This window comes from Pieris brassicae, chromosome 4 (assembly GCF_905147105.1).
Source record: "Pieris brassicae chromosome 4, ilPieBrab1.1, whole genome shotgun sequence".
Taxonomy (NCBI): Eukaryota; Metazoa; Arthropoda; class Insecta; order Lepidoptera; family Pieridae; genus Pieris; species Pieris brassicae.
The window spans coordinates 3,585,587-3,606,640 of NC_059668.1; the positions used below are offsets into that span (position 1 = coordinate 3,585,587).

At 32.1% G+C, this 21,054-nt stretch overlaps 2 protein-coding genes and 1 long non-coding RNA gene across 5 annotated transcripts in view; 1 reads left to right on the forward strand and 2 right to left on the reverse strand.

The window, feature by feature from the left end:
• LOC123708327 overlaps window positions 1-9,337 on the reverse strand; it is a 46,583-nt gene extending 37,246 nt beyond the window's left edge. For 2 of the 3 annotated variants that reach the window (XM_045658999.1, XM_045659000.1), the window contains exon 1: window positions 9,004-9,337. In XM_045658999.1, the coding sequence (XP_045514955.1) occupies window positions 9,004-9,019 (16 nt within the window). In that variant the 5' untranslated portion in view covers window positions 9,020-9,337. The remainder of the gene's footprint in view (window positions 1-9,003) is intronic. The other variant, XR_006753591.1, reaches the window with a different exon arrangement.
• The window catches only part of LOC123708326 (homeotic protein ultrabithorax), a 97,258-nt gene that overhangs the window by 37,122 nt on the left and 39,082 nt on the right, over window positions 1-21,054 (forward strand). The window lies entirely within an intron of this gene.
• On the reverse strand, window positions 1,842-3,736 carry LOC123708329. Its single transcript, XR_006753592.1, has 3 exons — window positions 3,615-3,736; window positions 2,180-2,329; window positions 1,842-2,082 (listed from the first exon to the last, which is right to left on the reverse strand). It is a non-coding gene; the product is annotated as an uncharacterized LOC123708329 (long non-coding RNA).

Genomic DNA, 21,054 nt, shown 5'->3' on the forward strand with positions numbered 1-21,054 from the left:
CAAGGCGTATTAGGCCCATCCTATCACTACGAAACCAATAGAAGTTGGGTTACCAACTTTTACAATATAATACGAGAAATTGCTTAAAGCTTATATATCGTTTACTACATTTCTAGTTTCATTGTTAAACACAAAATAGGTTAACCACATGTTAGAAAATATATTAAAATAGCTTTATTTGAAAGTTTTAATACATTGATTTTCAAAAGACTTGCAAATATTGATCGTAAGTATCATTATAAGTATGACGTGCACATACCACACATGACAGTTTATTTAATATAAAATATAATCATTTCAGTTATTATTTACGACATCCGCATTTTATGATGTGAGAAAAACACAGGTGAGAAATAAAAATAGCTTTATCTTTATTCGGTATTCAATTAATGGTCTACTTAATCATTTTAGTTTATTGAAACTACTTGACGCACGCAATTTTAACTGCGTATATATATGCTGCGTATAGTTTATACTATAATATATATATATATATATATATATATATATATATATATATATAAACTATATTATATAATTGGTAAGAAAATATTATAAAATAAAAATAACTTAGATCGGTAACGTTTTATTTAATAATAATAAGCAGTGGCGCTAAAACCGGTTTTTTGGGCCTCAGATCTTTTTCAACATCATTTGTCAATCTAACAAGTAGGCCTCTTGTGCCTGACACACACTGTTGACTCTTTGAGTCGAAGGCAAAGTTTCCGGTTTCCTTATGATGTTATCCTTCACCATACGAGCGAATGTTAAATGCGCACATAGAAAGAAATTCCATTGATGCACAGTCGGGGATCAAACCTACGACCACAGGGATGAGGGCCGCACGCTGAAGCCACTAGGCTAACACTGCTGTTTTAACCTTTTATTTACAAAACATATTTTTAATTTATACTCTCATAGTGTGTTTAGGCCTATACATATTCAAATTTAAATACTCAAGATTTATTCTGCTTGGGAAATACAAATGAGTGTTGCTAGTGAGGCGATAAATCTTGTCGATGTCTTGGCATGTCGCACGTCGGGTTAAGAGCTCGATAACCGAGACTCGCACACCTACCCGGGCCAACAATACCTTCTTTTTCTTATTCCGTCTCGGACTAACCAGATACCAGTATTTTATGCATAAAAATATCGATATATAATTGCTTCATTACGTTCTTGTGTTGGTGAATAAAATATGTGGGAGTTGCGTACAGGACGTGCAGTATAGATATATATTATTCGAAAATTAAATTGAATTTATTCGATTTTTAAACGTCAAAATGTAACAAAGAGGTTATATTTCAAAGCGTTTCTTTATTTCTTTTATTATTGAAGCGTCATCGAAGCTAGGTTATATCAAGAAAGGTCTTATTTGTCTGTAACATAATTACCACTCACTTATTACTGTATTACAGCGGTCGCCTAATAACTTATTGTGAAGAAAAACTGCAACACATATGTATTCTATATACCTTTTTGCTTGAAGGTTTCTCTATCAATCCTCTTTAGCTTTTTATTAGCAGTCAATTTTAAATAAGTGCTATTTATGGGCAGGTGTACGTGTAGGTGTGACATTCTTTGTGGTAATTTTGAACACAATAAAAGTAAATTAAAGGACATGATTACAGAAAAAGTAACTTGACTATAAATAGTCAACACTTATCTTTAATTATTTCGACTTGTTATAATCCTAATTAGGATTATTGAAGAAATAACTGTATGTAATTTTAAACATTGTATATTTCTAATTATAAATAAACATGCAATTTTATATAAATAATTATTAAAAGAAAATGAGAAACGTATGTAGGTACATATATAATAATTCAATTTGCGATTTGGGTCATAATTTCTATGTTATATCAAAATACCCATTGTATGTTGTGTTTAGTTATATATTTCGGACATCCTGTATGATGCGTCTGTTCAGACGCGATCTCTGGTGTCTGTCGGGTCTGTGTCGCTATCGTTGTATCGCAGTGCCATGCCGTTTGCTTTATGGTTCCAGCTTTGGTATAATATATCATGGGGATCGCACGCCATGATTCATTCCGAGCCACTTTTTAACTTCCAACGCACCTTTAATGAAGGCCGAGATAATAGAATTTAATAACGATAACAAAGCTTAATTTATTCATTATTAACGCTTCTATTATGAATTGAATCGAATGAGTACTTGCGAGCGAGCCTTAATTTGTGCCAACAGCGAGATCCTTGTCGTTTATAATTGGCTGAACTTGTCGTTCGACTCAGCTTTTTTTGCTCTTCCCTACATCGACATTAATCTTCGTCTCCCACGAGGGACGTAAATGGCGACATAGAGGCCCTGAAACAAGCTTTGATGTGACGTATGAATACACAGCCATGTTATGTTTTATTAAAATTCAAATTTCGAACAGAATTTCCTAACGGCGCCGTGCTGAGTTCCAATTATGCTCACGTACTGAATATCGTTTTCGAAATTCAAAATATGATTTATTTGAAACAAACGATGTGCGTAGCGAAATTTGTAATTTACACATATGTTTCCAATATTTAACTAAGCAATCACGAACAGTGCCTATTTGATAAATTTATAAAACAGAAACAGTCTGTTATAATATTGCGTCATTCCTAATATAACGGATGAAATACTTGTTTGCGACATGAATAATAATTATATAGTTTTAAGGAAGTTTATAAAATTTTAATATTAATACGTTTTATCCAAAAGTTTTAACGTACAACTTGTTCACTGAAAACAGTCGAATAGCGAGCTCGTTACATAATTCATAACTGTTTATGCATATCGAAACAATTGACACATGTAACACTTTGTCGCGTACATTTATTTTTATTTCATACCACATAATTTAAAAGACTTTCACGAGCATTTATTATCTAAATATTACTCATTTAGGATTTAAATTATTACTTTATTAATCTAAACGTGAAACACGAATAAAACATTATAAATAAGATAATAATTATATTATCTCGGTACATACCTAAATGATAAATTCTGTTATGTATGAAACTTTAATCATTTATTAACTAATACAAAATTCAAAAAGACGGTCACGAAATAAATCTGCATGTGTTTTTTATTTAAATAAGCCGTGATTTATCGCGTGCGTTTTATTTTAGTCCAGTTTTGTTTTTGGTTCCTATTTTTAAATTTCGAATGAACTTTAAAACTTCACGAAGCTCAGTTTCATATAGAAACTTTTATGTAGGCGTTACGAGATCTTGCCTATGCCTCACAGTAGTCGGATAAAAATGCAAAAGCTTAAGTTAAGCCGCAGTAAATAGTCGGGCAGTCTTCGCCGTTCGCGGGCTAAGCCAAAAAACTGCAAGTGGCTTTAATAAATTACACATTTAACATTACGTATTTTATTGAGGTACCTACTCATTAACGGGGTGAACGTTTACTTTGAATTTTTTTACATTTAATCCATTCAACTCATGTAGTTATCTTAAACGGCAATCTGCATATAATTAAAATGTAATATGAAACATATTTATAATATAAATTATATAAACCTTTACTTTCTTAGTTTCACTTGATTTCTGCCATTTATATTTTTAGTTATAATTGCATTGTACTGTTGAATGTAATAAAATAAACCTACCTATTAATTATAAAGAACCTAATAATTCATGCGCTTACACACATCATCAGTACTTTTTTTCATATCTGATTTATTTCACTTCTATTTTTCAATTTTATCAAATTGTTGACCCTCTCTTCACCTCTTGACTGATAGGTATTGACATCTCAGCCCCTTCCTTATATACTTAAACAACATCATTATGGGTTATGCTTGTATAAGACAGCTGTTGGAGCCATTGGAATTTTTTGTTAGAAACTAAAATAATATGTTGTAATTTAATTTAAATTAAGCATTCAATAAAACATGAAATATAGACGTGAAGATATATTTGTCAAATTAAATAAATGTAATGACACATTGATTAGCAGTTTTGGTCCTTAGATCAATATCTAACTTGTATTAAGTCAGAACGTTAGATATACAATAATCCATAGAAATAAGTCCTTAACAGACAGCGCACGAGGTAGATAAAATCTATGCAATTTAAATTCAGCTTAAACTTATCTATACTCAATTCCCTGATCCGTCACGCGTCTCTTAATAAATCTGCCTAAACTCCCTTGCAATATAAATAAGGCGGATCTTGTTAAAACTTGCGGTAAAAAACTCGTACATTTTCCCGTTTTTAAGCTTAGACGCTCCCCTTAAGATGGTTTCCGGGGCCATAAATATGTAGATATACGTTCACCTGGGTTAAAGACTACGTAATAGATAGAATTTAGCCCTTATTTATTCTTAAAAAGTAACTTGAATTTCCGTATTACCTTAAATGTTCGCGCGTACGCATTCATTTACTTCACATGTATTTAATCAAATTTCAATTCAAGCATGGTCTGAATCAAAATGACATTAATGAGTGATGATTTATTTAATAATAATTTATAGTTAATGCCATATTAATAAGGCCGTGATTATCCTATTCAACATCCGTTTTAATGGTGTAATAAACAGGAGCATAAAAAAGCTGTCGATATCATGATTACTATTATTTGTTTTATAATCAATAGGAAATTATGCGAGTACTCATTGCGATTAAATCATAATTACACATTGTTATTGTAAGGTGTGAAACAAAGCCAATAATAGAGATTTGTTAGATAGTAAAACGTTTGTTTCCTCGGTTTGAGCGATTTTATACAATCACATGAATATTATCGATCACAAAATCAGTCAACTATTGAGTAATTAGTTATTCCTTTGACTTTAATACGTCAAATGAACTTATATGTAGTTATTAGCTTATTAATCGTATATATCCTAAGCATTTATCATTCTTATGAATATTATCGGAAACATTATCAGTTGAAATTGTAGGAAAAATAGATATCGTTTACACTGAAATAGGACAAATGAACATATATGTAATTATTAATTTATATCTATAAAAGTGAGGAAATGATTATCGAGAATATTAAAATGTGACATTTACTGTCACTGAAATAAGTCACGCAATATTAATTATTATCATTAGTTTATACAAAGTCCCCATAAATTAAGACACGCCCCCCAATACTAATCGTATTATTATAACTAAAGAATTCATCTACTTAAATCAAACTATATTTATACGTTAATGACTGCAAGAACTATTATATTGAATACTTATATAAATTTAATAGAATATCAAGTAAGTACTACTATTTAGACACGAGCAAATTATTTACATGATATACTTGACAGTTTGACGTAGTGATCTAATTATAAGCAACACAGATTCTACAATTATCTCATTAGTCATTAATTACTCAAAGTAAACATTGATGGTCTTATCATATGTCAACTTTATCATAATTTAGTGTTTGCTTAGTTCCAATAACCCTATGTTCAAAAGCGCAGCGCTAAGAGCAATATGTACTTAAACCCAATTCACCCAAGTTTCTATACACAAAGTATCTGTTATTTTTTTCAATAGAAGTTAACAGTTGTAAAATTCAGATACGCATTCTTTAGAAAAACATAACGACTCTTTCAATTTTTTTTATTAATATAAAATCCATGGTTATATTTTCACATTTGACATATATTTAAATTATAAAACATGCCTTTAGTGTAACAATAGAAGTTACTAAATAATATGAATTCTTCGCGGTTCTAACGGATTAATAATAATAATTTATTTATTGCAAGAATATGGTACAAAACAGTACTTATCCGGAGATAGGAGATATTCAGTAGTCGGCTGATCAATTTTAAAGACAGCATTGTTAATATTTTTGTCATAAAATTGTATTTTTGCATTTATATTTACGAAACTTGTCATATATTTTAGAAAATATAGCTTTTAATATATACTGTAAATATGACTGTACTTTTACTGTATGATGTGGTTAACATCAAATTAATAAATAAAGTTATAATAAGTATAACGTTGTTATTAGTAAAAAAAGATCTCTAATACTCTATTTATGTAACCTATTTATAGCGCTAAACTTGTAATTCACCTTAATATATACAATCTCATTCACACGTTACATAAGTCTAAACGCAGGTGTTAAAATCGTATTACTAACAAACAGGCGCTAAGCTTCGGGATTCGGCAGACCATGCCGTGGTAAAATGGCCGAAGATTAGCCGCTTATTGGACTTGCGGATAAAATGTTTCATCTCAAATTACGGTTAATTATGTCTTAATATACCCTTAATGTCCTCGGATTATGGCACCATTTGAAACTGTCTAAACGAGTTCAACTATGGGAAGTTGCTTATTAATCAAGATCAAGTAAAAATATATTGTTCTATCTCAAAATAAACCTATCTAGACTTTTATGCTTCTTAGCATTCTTAATTCCATTGTATTATTTGACGGTCACTCTATAATTGTATCCATTCGGGATAAAGAAATAAATATATATTTTATATTTCAGGCACACTTCAGTTACTTGTTACATAAGTAAATTTAAGATAAAATCCACACGTGTCGATGTTAATACATTTGGTGATTGACGAGTTATAATAACAGATAGAAAAACATATTGAAAACCGCTTTGCAAATTAAAGTTCGTTTTTAAGTGTCTCCGTTAACGATGTTTAACTATTCAATATACTACCATATATGCCTTATATTTAACTATCTAATGAAGTAGAATAACTGGCTCCGACATTCGCGGAGTAGAGTAAAAATGGAAAAACCACATCGAGTAATTGCTACATAATACATCTAACGCACGCCTCGATATCCTTTGAGTTGCCAAGTTATAAAAAAAACTATTTACAACTCTTCAACTAAGCCATACATATAACATGTCTTAGCACAAAGCTCTTTGATAAGCTCACAGAACTTTGACAATTTTCGTGACATCGGTCAGGCGTGAGGTTTCGTTAATTTTGGACCCGGCTTGAATTTGCATTTTGCACGCGTGATAAGTGGCCAGGATTACACGGGATTCCACCAACAGCCTCTGTTTGTACTGAAATAAAGGGCTGTTAAATTTTTTTTCATGGTAATTTGGGTCACCTTTAAGAGTAACGGTCGTTGTAAATTTGTTTAAGTAGGCTTAGCGCAAACATTTGTTCAAATTAAGGCGAATGTTCTTAGCGTAATGTTGTAGAAATATTTTAAGATTTTTTGGAATAATAAATTTTATAAATCTTGATATCAGAAAGCTTTTGTGCAAATAAAATGTTATTAATTTCATGTTATTTGTTGTAAGACTATCAATTTAAGCCGCGAATGCAGTCCGGCTTACTTCCAAAAAAATTTCACTAAATCTTTGGCTTTCAGTTCACTTCTTTTGCTAAGGAAGACTTGGCAGCGTATTTTATTTCTGCAAAGCTTGCTTTGCACTATGAACACATAAATAGCTTACAATAGTACATATATAAAATATTATGCTCCCATTGAGTGTAATGAACAAATTATTCATATTTTTTCTAATAAGCAACAGATTGTATATTATGTACTAATAGACAAAACATAATGAAAAACATACACACACATTTTTATAAAAAAATATTCTACCTATAACTGGTTACGTAGAAAACCTATGTATTAAAAAATTTAAAACTTTTAACGCGTTTTTATCAATAAAATGTATTTCCAATATAAATTGGTTGGTCAATTGGTTTATACCTATATACATGCAAAAGTATCAAATTAAATCATATCTCATTCTCAAGCAAAAAGTTAAATGTTATACCTATTTATACTGATATAGTATAAAAAGAATCATAGGATTAATAATCTAAAGTTTTTCCTTAAAGCCATAATTCAAAATACAATTTAAGATTGAAAGTTAAACGCGACTAAGTTTCACAATATCGCACTACTGCACATTGAGTTTTATCTTTATCTTACTTGAAACTTCAAGGAATATTCAGCGGACTTCGAATGAATGCTTGAGAAAAATTACATTTTCCGCTACAATTTACGATATTTTTTTAATGTGATAAGATTACTGTATTTAAACGTAATGTTATTTCGAAGTTTACATTCGATTTGATAAGAAGATAATGTCAACTACATAAAGGAAAAAATAATATTTCCATGTATCAAATACTATATTTGATATATAAAAATATAATGTTTAGTAGTTCATTCAACTTAAAAACAAAATTATAAAGCACTTATAAATCCTCTGTTTCAATGTTAAAACTAATTCAGTGTAATAAGTAAGTTTTAAACAAAATTATTAAATTTTGTATGTGTGATAAAAACAGTTAGATCAGTGAATTAAAAACGATGCAGTTGCTTTATTTTTCATGTAGTATAGGTAAATATTATTAAGGACATCGATTGTCCAATTATATATCCAAGAATGTCAAGAATACAATTTGAATTGATAATGCTATAAAAATAAATTTTTATTAGTCTATGGTAAAAAGCAATAACTTCAGGCCTAAAAAGAAACCTATTATAAACACAAAGTATAAAACTAACACCAATCTGTTTAGTAGTAATTTGTTTTTCACAGTTGACTAATCTAATCAATCAATAAAATAAATGTAACTAAATATTTTAAAAACAATAATATTATATACTCAAAAGTATTGATAATGGGTCCGAGTTGCTGGTAAAATAATAAAGCTTTATGTTTAATTAAATTGGCAAATGTGATATATACCTACTAAAGAAATTAAGTACTAAGTAGGCGGACTCTACTACGCATGCGCGGCCGACGGAGAGAAGTTCTCATGTCATTTGTCAGTAATAAAGAATTAAAATATACCAAATTTTCTATACAAAATATTATAAAGGGTTTGAATTATTCGACGCTTTATACTTACGTTAAAACAAATCATTAAAAGATGTATATTGAAGGTTTTTAGTAATATTTTGGCAAACACCAACAATTTGTTGTATTACATTTACGAAGTATAATTTTCCTAAGTTTACAATTACTTTAAATGGGAAGTAATACAAATAAATAACTACAAATATAAAACCATAATATATATAATATTAAATTACCTACTTTTTCTTCCATTATATTTTTTATTGATGTTTTTACTCCAATATCTTATTGGAATACCTTTTCATGTGTTCATGTGTTTATCATACGCCATATTGTTAAACATTTCATGATCCACCACTTGTAAACAATACATGAATTCTGAATTTCATCTTGAGAAATTTGTTTGGCGTCCCCCAAACACACTCAATTTAACACACCTATATACAAAATACCTCAATAATTTATATCTAATACCATTGTAACACTTTGTAACCACAATATTTACACTAAAACATTCTGAAAATATTTGAAAAACTATGAAAATTTGTTAAAACAAATGAGAAATACTTCAACGCGTCATTGGCATTCGTTCAGTTAGATGGCAGGTCAATCGCGTCATTCAATATGGCGATGGCGCGACCGCTTCTGATTGGCAGTCGCGCGATACGGAGTGAAGTTAGTCATGTCGCGAGAGCGAGATGGATATATGTAGATGTCATGATGTTCATGAAAGATGGAAGATGGGTGCATTTGTATGCTGGCAGCGTTGTAGACCGGTTTGATCTGAGGCGTTTGCGTATGTGTATGTGAGGGCTATGTGTCGAAGGCAGGTAGACGCTACCTATTTATAATGACGGATCGTATCGCAGAGCGCGTGCTGTTTCGAGGTTATTTTAAGTAAATGTTTATTATTGTTAAATTTTTATTTTCTTTATTTTCAGGTATGGAAAAGTTATGGCGTTAAATATTTAGATATGGTAAGGTAAATATTTGGCTGAAAAGGTGATTATAATGAAGAACGAACTGCTCAATATCTGACTCAAATGTTTATTAGAATAATATGTCAACTATTAGTAATTAAGAAAAAAATCTCTATCGTACCTACACTATGCTGTTGATTTCAGAGAGCTGAACAGCTGATTCTACACCCCTTGTGTAATTTATCAATTGAAGACCGTAATCCCATTAAAAAAAATATAAGACCAAAATACTAATGTATAATAGATACATTATATACGGTAGTAAATTATTATGTATTTTTTTATATGATCTGTGATCACGCATTATTAAAAGTAGGCAGATATAGTTTTATCTGTTGTAAAGTTTTTAAATATCTTATTTTTATGGTAAGTTTTTGTAGTAGGTAGTTACGAGTAGTTATAAGTAATGTTTATAGTTTACGACTATCTTGCTACTATGTTCGTTCCAAACCAGTTAAGATACCATAGTGACTTTACTGACATTAAACAAATTCTGTTTCGTACAAAATCATAGACTAAAAATATCCTAAACAGATCCCAATGGGCCGAGATAAATTTATATTGTCGCGTAACTACCAATAAATATGCTAATTCAACACTATAACGTCCGTATGTCGCCTTAACATTGAACGAGTGAAAAAGATATCACAAAATTGCACTGCGCAATCAACTTCCGTCATACAGACTCTAGAAGAGAACAGACAAAATCTCACTCTGTGTCTTTTTATGGAAAGTCGTATATTTTTTCCTCGATACAAAAGTTACGACCTTCTGACTTTGCTTGCCAGTTTTATCGACCTAGGCAACTACTAACCCAATAAATTTCGGTGTTTCGCTCAGTGAACGAATGCATCGTCCCAGATACGAATGTGCGGGATCTGACCGCACCGATTTATGCCCCGGATTATGAGTTACCAAACAGTATTTGTCCGCTCTGAGTAAGCGTTTCCGTCTCATTTATTTATTGGATATTTTGATTCTGTATTTGTAATAGGACTTAAAACGACTCGACAATTGCTTACAAATTTACTAGGAACATATATACATAATACATCATTATTAAACATTAAAATAAAGTCAATATTTAATTGATGGCCATACCTTAATTAACATGTTGTTCACTGTAGCGGCCAAGAGCACAGATAAAAGAAGCCATCCGCATTCGGTATTCAAATTATTTTCCTAACGTGTTCTCCGTTCCGTTTAGCTATAGTGTCAAATATATAGATATCACGCTCACTCATGCGCATACACAGTTTGTGTGAAGAGAACGACCGATTTTTTTTTGAAAGGGTTACATTTGATCTCATAAAACTTAATAAAAAGATCACATCACAAAAGTCTGCCTAAACTAAGCTCGTTAGAGATTTTTCGATAAAGGAATACCGTTTTTTCAGTGTCGTTACGTTTGTCCGTTCGAATAGGACGACTGCTGGTTTTCTACTAACTTTTTATAAAGTTTTTAGTTGCTCAAATGCAATTGTGCATGGAGAAAGTTGTAAAAATGTATTGAGCAATATTGGTCCCTTGTGCGAGAGAAAGTCGCGGTTGTTAGATAAAAAAGTCTTTTGTATTCAAAACCAGAGTCAAGGGCTTGATGTTTTTTAGTTTTGGATAATGCATCTGCTTGAATACTTGTGTTGTTAGTGAATATAAGTGTAAAGGAATAATTGAAAAATATTGGTACGTATATATTAATTTATACTATAAAGTATCTTTATATTGATACTGATGACTTTTTTGTCCCTTTTTAATTGAAATAGGAAAATAGAGAAGATAGTATCTTAAGCGAATAAAATGTATTAAGAACAAAGTACAAGGTGCTACGGCGCGTAGAACGTAGACAGGTATACGGTGAATTCTATAACGTTATAGATTATATTATTAAACTGGCAATTGAGCATTAATTTTGACTGGCTTTTTTCTGCCGTTATCCAAGTAGTATGTATATTAATATATGTTGATTAACACTTAAAAGCAGATACAAAATTTTCCGTACTCACCGATAATGCGCAAAAGTATAGTATTCAAATAAGATGTCGGCGAATAACCACAGATTATTAATTATATATACTAAAATAACTCCGACTTATAGTCGACAATATAATCTGTGGGCTTGAGGTATATCAGAAGTAGCCCGAGGGATAGGCGACATGTTGAATGTGTACGCACATAGAGGCACAATGGAGAAGATGCTTAATTAAACTAGTGGAGCGAAACGTAAGCATTTAATTTATATCCCTGCAGTAAAGTCCGCGAGCTCGCGTGCCTCAAGCATATAAGAACAGCGATTCAATACGCACAAATACATTTCGCAAATCTCATTTGTTAAATCTCAATTGAAGCCTAAGAAAACCTTTATTAGGAAAAACTGCGGTCACCGTGACCACGCACACTGAAAAGTACGCGAAACGTCGGAAAAAATTTAAAATTTAGAATTATGTAAATAACTATAAGTTTTAAAAATAATACATAGCCTTAATCCGTTCAAAAAGTGTTTTTCTTAATGTGTAAAAGCTATTTAACAAAAGATAACCTTTATTAGTACAATTTCTTCTATAACAATAGTTTTGTGGATTATTCAAATCGTTTCAAATTTCGTTATTTTATTTTTATTAATGTAAGGTATCAATTTATTTGTATAAGACTTAATATAATGAAAACAATATTAAATTTACAATACTCGTTCATCTCTTTCTATGAAATTGTATTTACGATATGATAAAAAGAGACAGGACACTCAGGTGGTTGAACTAAATAGAAATTTAGGTATGTCCTAATCTACTAACTAGAAATACATTACGGCGCGGGCGCGTTTATTTTGTACCAAAATATTTTCTTACAGAAAAAGCTTAGCTGAGCAGCTCGAATAAACTATTTTAATTATAATTCCTTCTCTGAATTAATAATGTGCGTAATTGATCGTATAAAGCCGTACATTAATTTCTACTTCATTTGTTCTGGTCCGTAATTTATTTTGAAAGATTCCATTTAATTTGACATTTTAGTAATTACTACAATACTATATATAATTATATCATATTTTTTAAAGTAATTTGTGATATAAAAATTAATAATAAGCCTCCAATACCTAAGCTTTAAACTCAAAGCTCAAATAGTATAAAGATAGATATCACTGTCTATTGTTACGGTAAACTGTATTTTTAGATTATATTTTTTTAATAAAATATTACTCATAGATATACTATTACTCACTCATAGACCTGAGTGAGCGCTATAATATTTTATGTGTCTTTTAAAATTAATGTACGTCTATAATACTCAAATATATAGCGTGAAAATATTAATGAAACGAACTAAGCAAATAATATTTCAATATATACCACAATGTTCACACACATTTTTCTTATTGAATTCGAAAACTAAACATTATTAAATTCGTGTGGCGACCATCTAAATGCCTTCAGATCCACCTATTCCCTTCTTAATTAAGTCCATACTTGGGGCAGGCAACAATGGCCACTCTCCGATGTTAACCAAGATATTCAAATATGTCTAAGGCCGCTATTATACCGCCATATAAAGCGATACGACTCCTGAATTCAATTTGAATATACCTACACTAAATTGTTAATTGGATTCTATTGACTTCTTTTATCCTTTGTTTAAGTGCAATTATTAAATTTTAATATATTTAAATATTATTGGTAGAATGAAATATAGAGTATTGTCGTACAGTTGTGTAGGGTATGTATATTCTTTACTAAGATAATTTTTAATTGGTCTTGAGAGTAGGTACCAATTCTTAAAAGACAACGCTCTTGCGAGCCTTCTGCCAATGTAAGTGTCCATGGGCAGTATTGCTTAGCATCTGATGAGCCTGCCCGTTTGCCTAATATTAAAAAAATAACGTTGGACCGCCAAGAGTGATACTAACATGACATTTACTGATTCGCATATATAATCACCGTTTCTGTACTAATTTGTTAGTATATGAATCTTGAAACTTAGTTTTGAATGAAGTTTCCAGTATTACATAATACACTCAACTTTGGTCCCAGATGAAACATCGATCCTCACCACAGCGCCTGTCTGGCGCAACATACAACATCTCAACTGTGCTACTTTTAACTCATATATCCCCTTTATCACGAGGCTATCATATCTTTATTTTGTTTCACGAATATATTACGACCCGATGAAACATTAATGCAGCCCAGAATTTATCTTACAACTTTTTAAATGTTGGATAACTTTTCTTGCCTTGTTTACTTTTTAAACCGGTTTATTTACATTGAAACAAGTCTTTTTATATCTTCATTGTAATTCTAAACACTTTTTCCTTAATAAAAGTAGAATGTCATCCATATATGGCAAATCTAAATTAAAAGCGCTGAGTTACAGCTGCGAACAAAAATAACGCACTATTTAAATCGAGATTCGAAATAGGTTTTGAAATGGAATAGAATAAATAAACGCTCCCGGTTCACCAGGTGACAATCTGATCGGCCAAAGAAATAGTCCAGGTTTACATATGGCTGAACTAAAGTACGATACTCTCAAGAGTGGCCGCATAAATTGGCCCGTTCGTGATGCAGTACCTCGTTGAATATGTATAGGTGCGCTCCCTTCCGTGCTTCTCATTTTACTAATAGATTTCTCTTTGATTAAATTTGTATATCGTTTTATTCATACGAAGCAACTATTGTTGTGTAGTGGCCGCTTAAATCAGCGGTTACGGCTCCCGCTACGTATCGTGTCGTAGGTACCTACGTTTTGGCTGTTTGTTTTGGTACGCGAAAACCCAATTTATAGTGCGGTGCAGTCAATTAGACCAATGCTGATCATAGCTATTAAAACATATTTATAGTTATACACTACTATTTATAACCTATCTGCCTTTGCACGATTTTAATAGACTATAAAAGCGATTCACGTTCGAATTATTTTTCTATTTAAACACAAATGTCTTTGCCGTCTTCAAGTACCTAACGACCTTATGAATTTGACTAGATATTATGCATATAGTTTAGCTATTTTACGTTTTTTTTTTGTTTCTTAATTTTGGTATTTAACCCTGAATCTAGCTATTCCTAAAATCACATTTCTGTGATGTCTTTATTAAGATCGTGTATGGAATGAGCTCACGCCCGCTTATTATTATAATTTAACGAGTGCCTAAAGCTTTGCCGACTGAATGAAGTCATCATTATCAGAATAACCTGTTTTATTTGAAGAATATTTTATTAGGAAATATACACGTGTTTTATGTGTTAGGCTGAAATTCTTCGTGAACGTAAAGCATTGAAATGTTATATAATTTAGACGAAAAAAAAACATAGCTTGTTTTTACAAACCGATAGACAATTTTTGTACGATATCGAGGCTGGTGAAAGGAAATCTTTTAAATCAAACAAATTTAGTTCTCCAATAACATTGTTATTTTCAAGTTGTATTTTGAAATCATAGCGGTATTTGATATGCAAGAATGCGGCAGATTTCGTGACGCCGAGTCATGGCACTGTGTTGATAATTTTCATACTTTTTGTTAGTCGGCTCCAGCACGTCACATTACTCGTGTGTGGTCTAATAAACGAATAACTAAGCCGTTATGGAGTTAATAATAACAATTTATTCTTATCGCCCAATCTCACACCCACAAAACTCCTTTAAAAATTATAAGAAATTTTCACCAGAAATAATTGAATTAATTTGATTTAATTAACAGATATATGTTACGCTACTTCCGCTAAGAACCACTAATCTTACAAATGAAAATTTATGGCTACCGTACCTCATTAGAGACATTTAAAACTTTGAGGGTAATAACGGCGTAAAGTCTCCGTCTCATTGTTCATTCAGAGTTCGTACTCGGTTCGACTTGAAATTTGTAGGCAACTCTGAAAAAGTGTCAATTCATCATAGCAAAGCCCCGGGCTTGCGACCAAAGTCCCCGTATAAATCTTACTTCCATACTTTCGCGTAGGGCGCCACTGCTTTATGGGATCCTTAAGGCCGTATGGATTTGGGAAAATATTTCCTCTGCGTGCGAGCCTTCGACAAATGAAGGAGTTCGGCACATCAGAATGTGTGAAAGGTTCTAGACGGTTTTATTGTTATGCCGAGCAATTTATTTAAAAGCTAGAGCGAATAAGGTTAGTTGGTGCGTACGAAATACCTATTTACTAATATTTATGGTCCTTCCCGGGTTTATGGGTAGAGAAAATTATATCCATCTTTCTCTAATGCGGCTCTCATGTTCAATTGCTCAAGAAGCAATTTTGTTTTTACGTCGCTACTACATATTGCTTTATCATTGAGAGACTAAACTATATGATTATATGTGAAAAATTTATTTATAGCAGAATTTTAAAAATATTTTCGAGAGACGCACCTCACTAATGTCATTGGGTCAGAGTGATATACGACATAGCGGCTGCGACGTTTGTTTGAAACTTAGTAATCTTGATTTATCGGCTGTACTGAACTATAGGTACCTTATATTATATGAATATATAAAAATATATAAGATAATTATATAAGCGGTGCTTAGGTTTAACGTTTCCAATAAAACTTGACTTAACCATTTCGTTCAAATAATAAATTTTGAATCATTATTTTTTTAGTACCAACTTCTTGTGTTAATACTATTCTTCGTCGGAATCTTCAAACGTAATGGTAGATATAGCTTATACATATGTAAATTATATTTCATAAACATTTATGTTATATTATCATAAAGTTTCTACTCGTACTACATAAAATGGTCATGGGTAATAGAATCCTTTCGGTAATTATAAAACATTCATATTAAATGGGGCGTAAATATATAAGTAATAAAGTAGGCATGAGGGCAAAAGCCTTTCGCCTCATTAGAACGAGACCTTTATATTGGTCTCATGCGCATCCGTTTATACCAGACTCCGCGACATTTCCATTCCTAGCGCAGAAAATAAACATTTTAGGCGAACGACCGTTGAGAATCGAGATTATTCCCGATAGAGTTTATTGTGTGATAATAAGCCGCCATACGTTTACACTGCGATGTGTATACCTATGCGTGATCTAAAAGCGAAATATTTACTCAGTAGTTCAGAAACATGTACAATCGTTTACCATACAAGGCGGTGCACCAGTTACAAATAAATTGGAGACCTCGTGGGCGAAGTGATTTGAATTGCATTAATTATGAGCCGCCGAGCGCTCGCTCACGATGTCTCGCTTGCAGGAAATGCAAACGAAGAAAAATGAGGGATATTTTCACTGCTATTATGTGGAATACACGCCTTATCTTGATACAGAGTTCAATAAACCATGGACGATGCTGCAGCGCGAGTGAATCGCGGACGGAGAATTTATGTGGCACAATAACGTATACAGGTGTCGCCAAGCTCGGCACCCCTTCAATAAGCCGCCGATGGGAACTAAATAGGGGATCTTTTAATACAAACTATGCCACTAATAGTGAGGAAGATAGTAGCTCTCATTATTCGTATTTATGCTTAGGAACTGACTGCAAAATTAAAGTGCTCATAAAAGTATCTTAAGAACTGTAAAGAGTCACGAAATGAAATGAAAAAATGAAAGAAACCTTTTTAATACAGTATATTGTAAGTAAATGACGTGAAGAGCAAATTCATCTGGGAGCAAAACGGAATCCCGTCATAAATCGATGTTGATTGCAGCGCGTACGGAATATGAATTATTCCCGTGATTGTTCTCGGGAACACGTCATGATTCATATACGCGCGAACTAGTTTTTGATCAAACCTGTATTATCTTTTTTATTACTATGCTGTGTACACTTCCGATATCACAGCAATCATTTTGGACAAAATTGTTTTTTATACTTACTAGAGATGTTTGGAAAAAGCTGAAGGAGGCTTAAACCCGTAAAGGGATTCCGATCATTGATACAGAAAGAAGTTATCGAGTCTAAACAGTACATTCAACACTTTTAAAGAAATGAACGGGTTTATTATTATACTTGTTAACTAGGTATCAGTTATATAGATTAAAAGACGATGAATATTTTAAAAATATTGCAACAGATGCTGCTTTAATTTCGGGCTTCTTCGGTGAAATTTTTAATTGGCCGCCTTTTGTGACGTCCAATATAGCCGCTGAGATAATAACACCACCAATTATTAGCAGATCGTTGCTTTTAATTAGCTGTTGGGTAAGTTCTTAACATACTGCTGCTGAATTTTGATCGAGTCCCTGATTTGGTTGTCGAAGAGAACGTGATTCACGATCGCTTCCGTGAGACCAATTAAACTGAAACGGGCCTCATAATTGCTTCAACTTTCAACAAATAGCTTTTTCACCAAGCCTTTTTACTATGAACAAGGATGTCAAATAAAGATATAAAAATATTTATCTAATGTGCTTAGTGGTCATTAAACTTTCTTCGTCGTGGATTTTATTCGGAATTAATTTCCACAAATAAGGCAACGTCAAGGCCCGCTCAGCATCAAGAAGAAACAAAGTTTCTTATTGGTTCGCAATTAAAGCATCTCGAAGGTGACCCTCTACTCCTAAAGCCGAATAAAAAGTGAACATTCATCGAATACTAACGAAAGGGGCTTCACTGAATTTCTCCATCGAAAAACCGCCCGAGCGATACTTATCAAGTGTTTGAAATGACACAACTGGATTCCATCCCTTTCGACATGTCCTTTTTCTTTGCGGGAAATAAAACTGACGAATTTCTCAATAAAAGGGAGATGACCGACGAGTTATCACGTACTGGATCCGGAGTGGGTATTTGGAGCGGTGCAGCAAAAAGTATTCAGGGGCCATTATTATGGCATTTTTGTCGTCTGACGGGGCTGCGTGGTTGCGGCCATTACGGCACGGCGGCGGAGGGTTGAGACGGGGGGCGGCATTCATATCCCCCTCCCCGCGGAGTCGAGCCGCGAACACCCGCCATCCATCTTCGATATGCACATAAAGCGAACCGGACTGGTAACGGCGGGCCCACATTCCCATTGCTCTTAAATTTATTTATCTCTTTATTAATTCTCAACTTGAATTTTAATGCTTGTGAAATTCGCCTTTAAATGTATCGACTTAGACTGGACGTGTTTATTGGCGTGCGAGATAAGGACTTCATTAGATTTGGTTTATTATTGTTTGGTCAATATTAAACATATTGTATCTACATTTTTGTAAATTATTGCAAGGTGTAATACGTGCATGTATGGCGCAGCGTTATTTAAAATTGGTAACTTCATATAAGTTGAACAGCTGCGTTTCTAGTATGTAAGAATAAGAAGTAATTATTATACTTTATTCAGCACCTTACATTTATTAAAAGTCAGTCCTTATTTGTGATGTTTGTTTTGCCGGGATCCTTTTTATTTACATTGCCAGCAATTCATAAAAAAATAATTGGCGCGTTTATGTTTCATTATAAATTGGTTACTATGTAACATAAATGAATTGTGGATTTTTTACTTGTTTGTGCAGCCTATAAAGGAATAAACATCTTACTATTTTAATTATGAACTTAAAAACTCAATGTAGCCATAAAGGAAATACAATTATATTGATGGAACACCTTTCTTATGTTTTATCCAAAATATATAAAACCTCTATCTATTAATAACTCCTTTCAGTAGGTATCTTAAAGACTTATAAATTGTAAATTATGTCCCTTTATGAATTAGTTCTCAACACAATTATTAATTTAATTAGGTACCTACGTAGTATTTACAATAATCTTGACCTTCATAAAATATTATTGATTGAAATAAAAAGTAGTTAGTAGTAGAAGTTTCTCAACCAATTTGACGAATTCTTCAAGAAAAGAACGTACCAATTCTTTAAAGGCCGGCAACGCACTTGCGAAACTTCCGGCAATTTGAATGCCCTTGGCGGTATTACCTAACATCAGATCCTCCCGCCCGTTTGCCTCCTATTACATAGAAAAAAAATATTTTATTACAGGGTTACCTATCTAGTAATGATATTCGCATTAATAAGATTATTATATAAAATGAAAAAATTGATTAAGTGGTATTTAATATTACATCAGATTGTCAAAGGAAATAAAGCAAAAATATACAAGGAAACGTCACAAGCACGAGGTTCGGAGTCATGCATGCACGATCTAATAGCCACCTTCGAACTTTACCCTTCCACCTCAGAAGCAGAGCCAAGCCCGAATCAGTTCACAATCGATGACTGGTCTACGAAATATTGTCTGTTGTTTATACCGATTCTCTTTGGGGAATTAATACTTTCGGATATTGAAAGAAAACATTTTTTTAACCGGATTGAAGCTATTTGTATTATTATAAACTTATAATTATTTACATAATTTTAAATTTAATTTTTTCCGACGTTTTGCGTTGTTTACAGCGTGCGTGGTCACGGTGACTGAAGACAAAAGGTGTTGAATGTCAAAAGTATCACAGCTGTACAGAAAGTTGTGTTATCTGTATTTATTTCCCCGGAGTTGGTATCGACTAAATTATTAAAAAATTGTTTTCTTTCAATGTGTAAAAGCTATGTTAACCAAAGACAATAATATACTTTATAATATTCAAAATGTGAATACGGTACTCTATGGCTACGTCAATTAATTGTTCCTTATTTAATTTAGTCTGTGCTTTTGACTTTAGGGGTGACTTATAATATTTTTTTAAAATACATAATATCACAGTATCAGTAGTGTTGGCCTAGCTGGCTTCAGCGTGCAATTCTCATCCTCGCAGGTTCGTTTCTCGGCTGTGTTCCTATGGACTTTCGTTCTATGTGCGCCTTGGCATTAGCTCGAATTGTGAAAGAAAACATTGTTTTAACATCGCTTTAATGTATTTTAGTTACTAACAATATTATTATTATTAAATGATTTATTAAAGTTACAGATCTATCCTACATTGAGAATTGTAATATTTGTATGCAAGAACATATCAGCAAACCTCTATATAAATAGTGATCGTGTCAGCCAGTGAGATTACACTATCTAACATATTACCACATATATCTAGTTAGTTGTAACTTGCAATTGCCTTTGTGTTAATTGATCGCACCTTCCCGTTACTATCGATAATTGACAATAAATTGTCACGCACATTAATCTCAACATCAAATTACCTATCTAACTGCGTATTGGGATCAATATGTATATTACATCGTATCTTGTCTAATTTACATGATTTATACTTTTTATTGTGGCATTTCGGCCAGTAAGTTTTACGTGAAAGAAGTTTCTACCTCTTATGTTTTTAGATGTTTGATGAAGAAACAATTCTTTTATTTTTAAATATAGAACAAAAACATTCTATAGGTCTTTTTCTATTGTAGACATTTATCTCCAAAATGTCTACGAAAACCTAA